The sequence below is a fragment of the Fringilla coelebs genome, assembly GCF_963513975.1.
Source record: "Fringilla coelebs genome assembly, chromosome: 14".
NCBI classification, from domain to species: domain Eukaryota; kingdom Metazoa; phylum Chordata; class Aves; order Passeriformes; family Fringillidae; genus Fringilla; species Fringilla coelebs.
The window spans coordinates 8,563,520-8,576,549 of record NC_140040.1 but is presented as its reverse complement, the minus strand read 5'-3'; the positions used below and the strand labels follow the sequence as shown (position 1 = coordinate 8,576,549).

Below are 13,030 nucleotides of genomic sequence, written 5' to 3'. Positions count from 1 at the left end.
TGGTTGGCTTCAGGCAAAGCTGGTGATGTCAGTGGCCACTGGGCTGCCCTTGCTCTGGTTGGGGTGGTGTTGAACTGGTTGGGGTGGTGTTGAACCAATGCTGGATTGGCTGGGTCAGTGTTGGACAGTCTATGCCAGTGTCCCACCTGTGCTGGTGACTGCCAGGAGGTGTAGGAGCAGGGCAGGGCTCAGCAAGGCTGTGCTGGGAAAGGGGCCCTGGATCCTTCATGCTGATCAGTCATTCTATTAAAATATTTTTAGGTGTTCTTTGTCTGGAAAAAGTTTGTATTACCTGGGACCTTCTGTCAGTCAAACAGCACATTGAGCCCTGTGAATCATGCCAAACCCCTTTAACTTGAGTGCTGGGTTGGCCATACTGTTGTGGATTACGGCACTGTATAACATGCTGAACTCTCTGGGCAGGGATCTCCAAAGCAGAGGACACACTGTTCATACCTGCACCCACTGGCAGTAAAGTAATTTAAGATCATGCTAAAGTGAGCAACTACGGGCTTTGGGGAACACCTCTTTACATTGTAGGGTTATGGTAGGGAGCAGGGAGGGATGCTGGCCACATGCTGCACTGGCTGGGACCCTGGTGGTGCTGCAGGTGCTGCCCTGGCGCTCAGCGTGCTCCCCGTGTGCCTCTGCAGGTGTACGAGAGCGGCAGCAACGTGGACCAGTTCGTGACGCGCTTCCTGCTGAAGGAGACGGCGAACCAGACCCAGTCCCTGCTGAGCTCCGTGGAGAGTGCTGTGGATGCCATCGACGAGCAAACCAACCCCGCCAGGTCTGCAGCACTCCTGCCCTCCTCTGGTGCAGGAGGGTGGAAGGGGAGGAGGAGGAGGATGCTTTTGTGGGGTGAGGGAAACGCAGCCAACATTGTGCAGCAGCAAAAGGGGAGCTGGGCCTTTCTGTTTGCCTCCCTTCCCAGCTTGCTGAACTCTGGGGGCTTTTCTCCACCACTCTGTCCTGTCCTGTCCCTTCCTCTCCTGCAGTCCCCAGGGTCACCCTTAACAAGAGAACTGCGTGTGGGGATGCAAACCAGGGGCAGCACCTGGCACTGGGCTGGGCAGCGCTGGGTGCACGGGGCTGCAGCTCTGAGCAAACCACCACTCCCAGGCAGGGCAAAACACGGGCACCTGCCTGAGGTGAGCTGGGGACAGCCCACAGGGGCAGATTCCCATGCCAGGGATGCTGCCTCTCCTGCCAGAGCACTCAGCAGGTGTAATCATCCAGAGGGAAAAGGCACTTGAGCGCTGAGGACAGGCAGCTCTGTCCCCTGGTCTCATGAGGGGCTGTCCCCATGCCAGCAGCCCAGCACACGCCACTGAGCTTGGGCAGCACAGAAGAGACCGTCTCGAGATTCCCTGAGTGCTGCCAGGGCTAGGATATAAGGAGTTGCCAGCAGCAGAGGCAACCCTCAGCACAGCCCCCTCGGTGTCAGTGTCACGCTGATCCCCAGAGTGCCACTGTCACCAGCTCTAACCAGGACAGGTTGCCATGGAAACCCGTCTGTTTGTCAGACCAACTCTTGCCCTTCTGTTCCTTCAAACAAGGAGGCCTTGGAATGCTTGCATGGGGATGTTTTGGCTTCCCAAAGCCATGGGCAGGCAGAGGGGCACGTGGAGAGTGAAAATCCCAGTTCCCTCCTAAGACAGACCCCATGGAACACAGTGAGACCTGGGCAGCTCTGCCGCCATCTCACCAGCTTTTCCAGCAGGAATCATCTCACATCCCTTTCTTCTCTTTGTTTTGTGACAAACCTTGTAGAAAAAGAAGTAGGAGCTCCTGCAAAACAATGAAGAGGAAACAAACCCAACAACAGGCAGAGCAATTAGAGCCCATGAAAGACTTTGCTGGCTTTTATTTGCTGGTGTGTGGGCCTAGATCATAATGGGGAGTATTGTAGTAGTTTTCTCATGAAGATAATAGCTAAAAAGAAAAACAAATCCCACAAAAAAATTATCTCCTGCATCCGCATGAAGACAAAGAGGTGGCCTAAAAAGTAAGAAAATAAAGGGCTGTAGAACAAAGTGCAAAGGCAGAGGTCCAAGATGGAGGCACCTCATTAAATTCTGATTAAAATACATCTCTGTCTGTTTTTGCCTAATTTCCTGTCTATTGACAGGGGATAATCCAGGACCAGCAGAGGTATAATTGCACAGCCTGTAGCAAAGGGATGATCCTGCATCCTTTATTGTTGTTCCTGCTTCCTTATCTTGGAGATGTTTTTGGGACCTGCATACCAGGGTATATGGTGGAGCCCACACTGGCTGATTTAGCAGGGGAAAGGTAGCAGGGGAAAGAGAGCGCAGCAATTGTGCTTAGGAGGAGCCAGGTGCCAGGGGAGGGACAGGAGGGCAGGGAGATGCTGGCTGGTGTGGTGCCCATTGGCTCCAGGGCACTCAGCATGTTGTCTCCAGCTGGGAGCTGCTTGACTAACAAAAGAGATGCCAAGAGGAGCCAGGGCTCCCAGGCACCTCTGTCAGCAGTCAGCTGGCACAGAGCTGCTCTTGCTGGAAGGAAACACTGGAACTCCTTTGAGCTGCTCAGCCTCTCCCTCTGTGGCACAGGCTTCCTGTTGGTGGAGAATAAAGGAGAGGGTCATTCTTCCCCAAACCCATTCCCATCTCACTCACATGGATGGCAGCTGCAAGCCCTTGTGTGGATGGCAGATCTCTCATTCTCTCTGGCTTGCAAATAAACAAGGTCCTGGGAGGAGCACCAAGGACCTGCTGCAGGATGGTGATTATAGACGCTCCATCTGTGGAAGTGTTCCAGGACAGTTTTTTGGATCTTTGAGCAATCTCCAGGTCAAATGGGCTTTGCAGACCCAGACAAAGAAAGCATGCTGGAGGAAATGCTTCAGTGGATGTTTCCATTCTCCAGGAGAACAGCAGCTGCAGTCTGTTACTGGGACACACAGCCTCTGCTCATGGGCAGCCATTCAGGCATGGGCAGTCTGCGTGGCAGCAGCTTTTCCTGTCTGAAAGCCACCAGAGCCATTGGACTGTAAAACCAGCCCCAGTAAGGTGCAGCTGGCTGGGCACAGGGGCCTGAATGCCCCATGTTGCAGGTGTCTGTCTAGGACAGAAAAAGGCCCTGAAGGCTGCTGGTGGTGCCAGGAGGGCTGTGCTGTTCCATAAGCAGGAAAGAAAAGTGATGCCTGCTGGGAGCAGCCCACTGACATTCCTTTGTTTCTGACCCCCTCCAAGGGGTCTGGCATCATCAGCAGAGCTACCAGAAATGAGGCTCCAGTGCTGGCTCCCCAGGCTGGCTGATGCCACTCTGTGAGTGCCAGCTCTGCTGTCCTGACACCCTGTGTGCTCTCTGGTTGCAGACACTACCCCAGCAAGGATGGTCATGGCGTGAGTGACACCTGGTATGACAACCCTGTCCCCAGCTACTCTCCCAGCACCTGGATGGTCCCCAGGGAGCAAGGAAAGAGCTTCCAGGCTGGTAAGTGCTGGCTGCCTGGGGTGGCTTGGAGCGCTCAAGTCCCAGCAGCAGCGCAGGGCTCTCAGGGGATGCCTGCAGGTGCCCCTCACTCTGTCAATGTCTCCTGGCTCTGTGCAGGTTCCCCTGACACCAAGGCAGAGGGGCTGGAGGGGCAGATCAACAGGCTGGCCAAGCTGATTGGCAAGCTGGAGGACAAGGTAAGGGCCAGCGTTTCCCTGTGTGGAGCTGTCCTGCCATCCCAGGGACAGTTCAGGAACCTTGCCCCAGCTATTCTGGGGCAGGGATGAGGATATTGTGTTGGGGATATTGGCTGCAGAGGGAACTTTTGTGAAGGGTCCTGACTGGAGGTGCAAGCGGCTCATGGAGCCCATTCCCTGTGGAGAAGGGGGCACAGTCATTACAAATGGTGGGGACAGAAACCCACCAAGCAGGGAGGGACACGCAGCCTCAGGCAATCCACCACCCCCTCTGCTGCTTGCTGCCCTTTTCCCAGACCCTGTGGTTTGACCTGCACCAGCGGCTGTCGGACAGCGAGAGCACGGCCTGCACGGTGAGTGTGCCCGACCACCGCCGTGGGTGCTGGGGTGCCCCTGCAGCACAGAGCCACACCGGGGCTCACTGTGTTTCTGTGGGTCTCACATGCTGTGTTTGGGGGCCCGGCAGTACCTGCTCCTGGTGAGGAACGAGATGACGGTGTCACACAAGCACCTGGGCGAGTTCTGCAGCTCCCTGAAGCAGTACCTGAAGAGCGTGGCCGGGGAGCGGGACTGCTTCCAGTGGGTACCATCAGCAGCTGCACAGCTGGGGCTGGGGAGATGGGGGCTTGGCGTGGGCTGGAGCGGGGACCAAGCAAAGGACTGAGGCAAAGCAGCCAGGATTTGGGATGTAGTCACACTCGGCCACCAACACTGCTTTTGCATGGGCTGGGGAGGAAGCTGGGGTTGGGTCCCCCGTGGTAGCCCACCCGAGAGCACACCTGTGGCTGCAGAGGAGGGAGGGATGCCCCACGCTGGGGGCTCACCCTCTCTCCCTGTTTCTGCCAGTGTCACCGCAGTGAAGCTGCCTGATGGGGTCACCTTCATCGTCTACGAGTTCTGGGAGACCGAGGAGGACTGGAAGAGGTAGGGGAGGGGATGAACAAGCCCATTTTGGGAGGCTTGGGTGTGGAGGGTTGTTAGAGCAGATGAGCCCCAAGCTCTGTCCCCTGTCTGACTGCAGGACTGAGGAGCTGTCTGTCTGTCCTAGGGCTGTCCCTGTAAACAGGACAGGGGGGTTGGGGTGGGTCTCTACACCTCCCACCTGGGAGTGCCTTTGGATGTACTGATGAGAAGGGTCAGTGTCCTGAACCAAGGCAGGGTGCCCTGCACAAGAGGAAGTGTGCAGGATTGCTGGCACCCAGCCCTGCCAGAGCCTGTGGTGCTGTGGGGGGCTGGATGGTGTTTCTGGGGGGGCTGGGTGTCACCCATTCTCTCCCACCTGGGCACAGGCACCTGCAGAGTGCCACCTGCAAGGGCTTCCAGCACGTCAAGGTGGACACGCTCAGCCAGCCTGAGGCCATCTCCAGCGTGGCCGTGCCAGGTAGGAGGGCAGCCACCCCAGAGGGTGGGGGACAGGGACCCATGGGCAACCAGCAATTCTACAGTTTTTGGGGAGCAAGGCTGGGCAGGTGGCATGGTGTAAAGGACAGCATGGGCTGAGCTGGCTGGGCTGGGGGGGTTCAGGGCAACATGGTGCTGGGCAGGTGTGACCAGTGATGTTCCCCTGCAGCTGCCTGGTGCACCCTGAGCCGAGAGTGACGGTCAGTGCCGGGGGCCTGCCAGCACCTGTCCCCTCTGCGGGGCGGCCGTGCCCAGGAAGGTGTCGGTGTGACCTGGCTCTGCAGTGAAGGAAACTCCCATGTGTGTGTCCCCCACCCCAGCTGTCTCCCTCAGCTCCCCACCACCTGGGGCATCTCTCCCTGGTGTGGGTGGTCTCAGGGGAAAGGAGGACTGCCAGGGAAGGGCTGGCAGCGGTTGGGGAGGGGGACATCCCCCAGACATAGGTAGGCAGGGAAGGGGGGCAATGGGTGCAAGCAAGAAGGCACTAGGAAGGAGGGATAGGAGTGGGAGGTGGGAGGCTGGAGCCCCCCCTGAAAGCAGGGAGTAGGTTGGGGGTCTGTGCAAGTCCCCAGGGGCCACCCCAGGAAGAGACTGGGGGGTTGAGGCTGTGCCTCAGGTGTGAGTGTATATGTGCCTGCAGGGATGGGGACCCGTGCCCCAGGGGGGAGTCAGGGTGGTGGCAGAGGGGGGTTTCCCTTCTCCCTAGGTGGCCCTTAGTCCTTTCCAGCTGTGGGGGGTCCCCAGGGGTTTCCTTTGCATGTGCACAGTTGCAGCTGGTGCCTTGTAGGCGTGAGGGTGGCTGCCTCCCCTTCTTCCTGGGGTCTGTACTTCGTCTGTGTGTCTGTCCATCTGTGCCAATCCCACACCCACCCCGCCGTGCGTGGGGGTCTCTCAAGGTGTGTGGCACAGGACCTTTGCCAATACCCTCTCCTGTCTTTATTAGCCACTGTACAACGGGGACGGTGATGCCAAATAAAACCGCCATGGGATCCAGCGGTGTGGCTGTTCGGGGCCTCTGTCCGGGGCAGGGCGCCGGGGTTCACGGTGGGGTCACGGTGCGGCTCTGTGGTCCCTCAGCGCAGCAGCCCCAGCACGGCCAGGGCAGCGCTCTGCCCGCAGACAAAGGCACCGCCGAGCACGGAGAGAACCCCCCAGGCGATGAGAGCAGCCCTGCAGCGACACGAGCAGAGGCTGCTGGGGTAGAGCTGACCTCAGTTACGGGCCACCCCTGTACCCCAGCTCCTCTGCCTGTGCAGCTCTCTGCAGGGTCAGCCTCCTCTGCCCCGCTCCCAGTCGATGGCAGAAGAGCCTGGCAGCCCCCCATCCACTGCAATGACACACAAACCTCAGTCAAAAAGCCAGCAGATGCCACCACACGATCATATTCAATTCTGCCTGTGCCCAGTGGCCCTGCTGATGGAGCAGAGACCCATATCCCCCCACCCTGTGGTCGGGCATGGCCATTCCCACACACCCCCAGCTCCATCCTGTCAGCACATGCTTCTAGCCCTGTCCCCCTCCTTGGATCCAGGCCCAATTCCCCAGAACCCTGGGTCTGCACCTCCCTGTTCCCTCCTCCCCGGGCACACAGCCCACCTCACCCCAGACCAAGCCCCTGGGATGCAGCACTCACCCCAAACCTGGCTGCTGCTCTGCTGCAGGGTCCTCAGCACCGTGCTCCTTCCCAGACTGTTTGGGCAGGCTGGGACTGTCCCCTTCAGTCTCCATTGCCCCAGCTCATGTCGTCCCTTCTCATGACGGGCTCATGCTCTGGTCTCCCCAAGGGACCTCTCCAATCCTTGGTCACCCACCTGGATGCCCCTGCTAATCTTCTGCCTTGGCCCCTCTCCAGCACTTTGGCACCCTTTGGGATAACCTCACCCCTCCACAGATGTTCATGGGTCCCCAGAGCACCCTTCTGGCCAAGACCCCGACATCCTGCGGTGCTGCCTCCACTCACCACATGACCTCCATCCTCTCTCAAACTCTGCTGCTTCCCCAGGGGCACCACAAACACACACCTATCCCAAACTCACCAGCACCGTGTCAGCTCCCCTCACATGGGTGCTGCTCTGCCCCAGCCCCAGAGCAGTGATGGGGACACACTGCCCTGTCACAACACCGAACACCTGCTAGCTTTCTGTCTTGGGGCACTCTGCCCCTCTGACACCCAACCTGACCCCACCCCAGTCCCCACCAGGTGCCCCAGTGCCACCAAACCCCACAGTTCTTCTGCCCCTAAAGTCATTCTGGTATCTGGGCACCTCCTTGATGCATGGACACAGTCCTGACATCCAGGGACATTCCCAGGCACAGCCCCAGTAGAGGACTTCACACCCAAATGCCCTGGCCACAGCCCATGGGATATCACACCCTGTCCCTGTCCCCTCCCTTGCCCCCACCATGCTGAGCATGCAGACACTCACTTTTGGCGTGGCCCGAGGCTGCGGGTCCCAGTCACACACACGAGGCACAGCCCTGCCATCAGTGCAGAAGCTCAGCCCAAACACAGCACAGCACTGTCCCCCACAAGCACAGCCCTGCACCCCCAAAACGGGGCCAGAACAGGCCACTTTCCCTGCAGCAATGCCCTTGGCACCAGTGTCCCTCCCCCAACACTTTCCTCCCTCCCCGTGCCTGCTCTTGCCTGGGAAGATGAAGATGAAGAAGGCACTGATGCCCCCGATGAGCTCGATGACTTTGCCGATGTCGGGCACGAAGAGGGCGATGCCCAGCGTGGCAGCCATCCAGGTGACCGTCAGTGCCACCCGGCTCCGCCGCTCGTGTGCCTCAGACACGGCCACGGCCCCACACTTTGGGGCTGCCCACAAGTCCTTCACCACGGACCTGGGAGGGAGGATTGTGGGGGCTGACGGCACCCAGGGGAGCTGCACCGGCTCAGGGGACACGCGGCTTGTCACCACTCCCCTCACCTGCCCAGCAGCACCACAATGGGGTAAATGGTGACAATGGAGACGCCAAAGAGCAGGCGGGCGACCATGACAAGCGGGTCATTCCCTGGGTAGGACATCAGGACATCGGACGCCACGGCCTCGCCGAAGGTCAGGTAGCCATAGAGCCCTGCTGACAGGGAGGTGGGGTGGGCGGCTGTGCAGTGAGCAGGACAGAGGGATTCTGAGGAGGATGGATGAGCCAAGGGGAGAGGGGACCCCCGGAGCAAGGAGGAGTGAAGGGTTTGGTGCTGGGGTTACCAGTGAGGGAGTAGATGAGCAGGCAAATGAGCATGGAGAGCACAGAGACGGTCACCCAGTGGGAGAAGCTCTGGTTGCGCATGCTGCTGTAGATGGCCACACATGCCTCGTGGCACTGCAAGGCAAGGGGGCATGGTGCTGGGGCCCCATGCAGGGACAGCCCCCACCCCCAGCATCCTCTCTCCCACCTACAGGTGCCCTGTCCCACTCTGCCCCATTCCCAGGTACTTGTATCCTGCCCCACAGCACCTCTGGTGACAGCCACAGGTCTGCTCCCCTGCAACCTGCCCTTCAAGAGACAGCATCCCCATGGGATGCCATGGGGGGCTGCCAGCACTGCCCTGGCAGCTGCAGCCAGAGGGGCCAGGGTGACGTACCTGAAAGCCAAAGCAGATGGTGGGAATGACACTGAAGACGGAGGTCCAGGACGAGGACCTGCGGCATGTGGAGAGGAAGCACAGAGCAAGAGGCATGAGGCTCTCATGGAGAAGAAACCTTCATGCCATAAACTGTGCAGCCTGGATGGCACCCTGTGGGAATCTCTTGCCCGGTGATTCTGGGAGAAAGGGGCATTGCTGGGGTGAAAGCTGGGGCTGGGAGCTACCACCCACTGTGAGTTGTCCCCAGCTCACTCCCACCACACACAGGGCCCAGTGCCATCCCTGCCCCATCTCCAGCCCTGCCCCCACATCACTGCTCAGGCCATGGAGTTCAGGGCAAGAGGGACATAGGGCTGACCCTCCTACCTGGAGGGCTGGCGCGGCTCAGTCAAACTCAGGCTCTCTGCCTGCAGGTAGTATTTCAGGATGACGACCAGAGTGAGGTAGCAGGCAGCCAGCGTGCCCAGGATGCTGTCAGGGCATGGGAGAGCATCAGCACACAGCCAGGAGGAAGGGAGGAGGGGGGTTCCCACAGCCCCACAGGTTCCTGGGAGGTGGTAACCTGGGGTACAGGGTGCCTAGGGGTGGGCCACCACAGGGATAGCCCAGGTGGTACCTGGAGTACTTCTGGAAGCCGATCTCCCTGGGGACAGAGAGTGGGAAGATGACGAGGACACAGAGAGCTGAGAGGGTGAAGCGCTGGTCCACGTACCAGGGGGGCAGCTGAGGGACCCCACTCAGTGTCCCGTTGGGGTACAGGGAGTCACACACTGTGGGGGGCAGTGGGGGGTCAGCTGCACCCTGAAAGATGGCCCCAAGGAGGTCGGGAGCATCACACTATGGCAGAACCAGGGAGCCCCATGTCTTCAGAATTTCCAGGAAAACCCTGGGGATGACCCCAGCCCATGTGGGACCACCTTCCCCTCACTCCTGAGAGCTGCCGGACCTAAATAAGCCCCAAATACAGTGAGGGGAAACAACTCACGTTTCTCCAGCTGGTCGCCCACCACCCTGAGGAGGGCCACGGAGATCATGAAGAGGTTGAGGAGGAAGCAGACCTCACAGAGCTTCCCCACGGCCGCGCCGCACACGGCCCGCACCACGCCCTGGTAGGTGGGCTGGGCGCTGAGGGCCGCGGCATAGCCCAGCACGGCCAGCCCGCTCACCAGGAACACCAGCGAGCCCTGCGGGACAGAGCCAGCAAGAAGCGCCACGCCGCCCCTCCATCACCCCCAGAGCAGGACAGGACACAGCAGGCCCACGGACAAGGACCAGATCACCTTGTGGGCCTGGGTAACAAAGGTCAGCAAAGGCATGGAGATACAGCCTTACGCGGTACTTCGGTCTTAGATTTAGGGCTGTGGGGCATGTACGGGAACAGACACCCATTTACTTTGAGTTGAGCTAAAAGTGTGGCTTCAGCTGCAAAGAGCATCCCTCAGGTGGCACTGCAACACCTACCTAAGGACGTTGCGGGGTCGGGATGGGGGTGCCGCACAAAGGGGGTGCCGCACGGAGGGGGTGCCCGCCAGCTCCCCGAGCACAGAGCAGGTGCGTCCCCTCCCTCCGCTCCCTCCCCGGACCGGCGCCCCTCGGCTCCCTCTGGAGCTGCCGCAGCCCGTCGCTCCCGAGTCGCCCTTACCAGCTCCACCAGGAGGGCGGGAACGGCCCCGCCGGCCCTGCCGAAGGCCCAGGGGAAGCTCAGCAGCCCCGCGCCCAGCGCAGACTTGAGCAGGATGAAGACGGCGCCGGCGGAGGAGAGCCCGGCGGAGCCTCCCGCCGCCGGCAGCAGGGGCCGGCCCTCGCCCGCCGCCCGCTCCATCGCGGCAGGGCTGTGGCCGGGCGGGCGCGGAGCGCGGCCCCTCCGCAGGGCCCCGGGGGGCGGCGCGGGGCTGTGCGGACCCCCCGCCCCCGCGGGCCTGGGGAGGGGGCGCCGGGGGCCCGGCGGGGGAGGCCCTGGCAGGAGCTCACCGCGGACAGCCCCGTCCCGCTCACAGCCCCCGGCCCTCAGAGCGCTCCGATGGAGCACAGCCGCCCCTTCAGCTCCCAGCAAGGGGGCAGCTGGGCTGGGGACTCGTGCTCTCACTATCCTCGAAATGATCACAGGGCTGGGCGGACTGAGGCCACCCTCATCCTGCTCTGTTCACCCAGGCATGAAACTGCCACCAAGGGGCATTAGGGAGTGCCCCGGCAAGGGTGAAGGAAGGCAGCTGCAGCTCACACCCCTCATAACTCGTTGGGTGCAGGATGAGGCCAGCACCCCTGCGTGTCACCAACACAGCTAAAAGCCCAGTGGTGCTTTCCTGCACTGGGACACTTTGGAGAGGAGTCATCCCATCGCACTCCTTGCTCCACACAGGCAAAGGGGATGCCAGGATAACAGGATGGGGTGACTGATGCTGCAGAGGACCTGCACCCCACAGGAACGAGGGGCCCATTCCCGAGCTGGGGGACACACAGCAGCTCTGTGCCACTCCTGCCACATGCCACTGCCCCAGGGCTCAGCACACAGGCCCTGGTGTTGGCTGACAGCCCCTAATGCATTTTTGATTTCCCAAACATGTGCCCTTCTGATCTTTGTAAGACGGATAAAGAGACTTTAATCAGCTGCTAGGAGGAATTATGGATGGCTAATTGTGCCTGCCACCTCCATTACATCTTTGCCGCCTACAGGGCTTATAAACACTTAGAAGGGTCCTTCCAAGCCTTCATTAGCTGCACACCAAAGGCTTCGGAAATAATTGACCTCTATGACTTAGAAATTGGCCACTGGGCTGTAAAATACCAGCCACTGGGAAAGGTTCTTAATTCGGACTGGTGCTTTGATACAGCTTGATTCTGGTTTCAAGGCTGCAGTGGAGCTCTAATCTCTCATTAATGCTGTGATAAGGAGCAAGTCTCCTCATTAGCACCGACCTGAGAAGTGGCACCAAAGCTTTCCAGTCTTCCTTTGATAGAAGAGGTGCAGCTCATCTACCACACCAACACAGCAGCCCCAGACAGCTTTCCTCAGTGGCTCTCGGCTCCCTCCCTTATACTTTCCTCCCTTTCTCCCATTTATCTGGGAGCCCAGGGTGCTCCAGCCCCTGGACTGCAAGCCATAACCTGAGGGTCCCTGAGTGTTGGCAGCTTTACCATGGTCCCCATGGCAGGTGGAAAAAGGGCTGTTAATGTTTTCCACATTATCTTTGAAGACTATGGAAGGTACAAAAATGCAAATGGACAGTCCTTGTTTCATACAAATAAAAACACTGATCACAAGCATGCTTTGCTACCTGCAATCCCTTCTGAGGGTTTGCCCTTGTGATTTCACACCTTTACTGATTGATTTTTTTACAACCTGGACAAGTTGCCCAGCTGCTGCTGGCTGGTCCTGTGATGGTCCTCACCCACATGTCATAGCTGAGATGCTGTAAACCCTCTCCCTAGCATTATGGATCAGTGTTCAGCAAGGGAGGAGCAAGAGGCTCCAGCCCCACTGGGATGGCACAAGCAGCCCAACCTTAGCACCATCTTCTCAGTCCTAACAAGCTTCCACTAACAGCTCCAAAGCAAAAACTTAGTGCCTTCTCTGCCACGGCAACAGAATGTTGCCTCTCCCAGTGCATCCCCCAGAAGAGAAATGCTGCAAAAAATCTTCAAGTTAGGGAAAATTGGTTTGCCCAGTCTTTTTTGCAGGACACTCACAAACCCTAGCCATGGCTCCATGACTACATGGAGCAAAGCTCTCTCCTGCAGTGTACTTCCCACAGCCCACCCCCATCCCTGCTGGTAAGCCCTAAGAGGATGGGGGCAGTCAGACTGCCCAGCAGGGCTGTCCCTGCCTCCTCCTTCTCCAGCCATGCCCAGAGCTGCCTATGAACTCACCCAGGAACTTTCACCAGAGCACACTGCTTACCTGCCCAGGCTGCCATTCCATTCACAAATACAGGCAGCCACCAGCTCCTGGCTCCTAGGAAAAGGTGCTCATCTGGAGCAATGATGAAAGCAGTTGGCAGGGAGAAGCTCACAGCTTCACTAGAAAAGAGAGAAGCTATTTCAATTATGGCAACATTAACTGGCACTGCACAAAGAGGGGAAACTTGTGCCTGCATCCTTGTTTAAGCCAGTCACAATTCACAGGCTTGCAAGCAGGACAAACCAAAGGAGACTGGGTTTTCATCTCTGTGACACCACACAGTGCTGATAGGTGCCATTCCCATGACAGTTTTCTACACAGCTCTTTGAGAGCTCTCTCCTTATGTGCTGCAGAGTTTTGAAGGTTTCCAGAACTCTGTGTTCACTCAGAGCAAGCACTGTTTGTATGACTGCCCAGTTAGTGCTGCAAAGGAAAGTCTGCAATTTGGGATACCACTGGCAAGGACAAAGATATGGTGGG

General features: G+C 59.0%; 2 protein-coding genes across 2 annotated transcripts in view; one reads left to right on the top strand and one right to left on the bottom strand.

Annotated features, from left to right (window-relative positions):
* Positions 1-5,258, top strand: part of NECAB2 (N-terminal EF-hand calcium binding protein 2) — a gene marked incomplete at both ends in the record, with an annotated part of 69,201 nt that extends 63,943 nt beyond the window's left edge. The window contains 8 exons of the mRNA XM_084215459.1: positions 654-790; positions 3,344-3,462; positions 3,580-3,659; positions 3,956-4,012; positions 4,126-4,238; positions 4,506-4,583; positions 4,949-5,040; positions 5,230-5,258. Coding sequence (XP_084071585.1) covers positions 654-790; positions 3,344-3,462; positions 3,580-3,659; positions 3,956-4,012; positions 4,126-4,238; positions 4,506-4,583; positions 4,949-5,040; positions 5,230-5,258 — 705 coding nt within the window. The remainder of the gene's footprint in view (positions 1-653; positions 791-3,343; positions 3,463-3,579; positions 3,660-3,955; positions 4,013-4,125; positions 4,239-4,505; positions 4,584-4,948; positions 5,041-5,229) is intronic.
* An 875-nt stretch (positions 5,259-6,133) lies between these two features.
* SLC38A8 (solute carrier family 38 member 8) lies at positions 6,134-10,474 on the bottom strand (the record flags this gene model as incomplete). Its single annotated transcript, XM_084215299.1, has 11 exons — positions 6,134-6,230; positions 6,295-6,387; positions 7,487-7,538; positions 7,708-7,907; positions 7,994-8,141; positions 8,273-8,387; positions 8,650-8,707; positions 9,019-9,123; positions 9,269-9,422; positions 9,638-9,836; positions 10,295-10,474. 11 exons carry the CDS (start codon positions 10,472-10,474, stop codon positions 6,134-6,136), a joined length of 1,401 nt encoding a protein of 466 aa, XP_084071425.1.
* Positions 10,475-13,030: the final 2,556 nt, after the last annotated feature.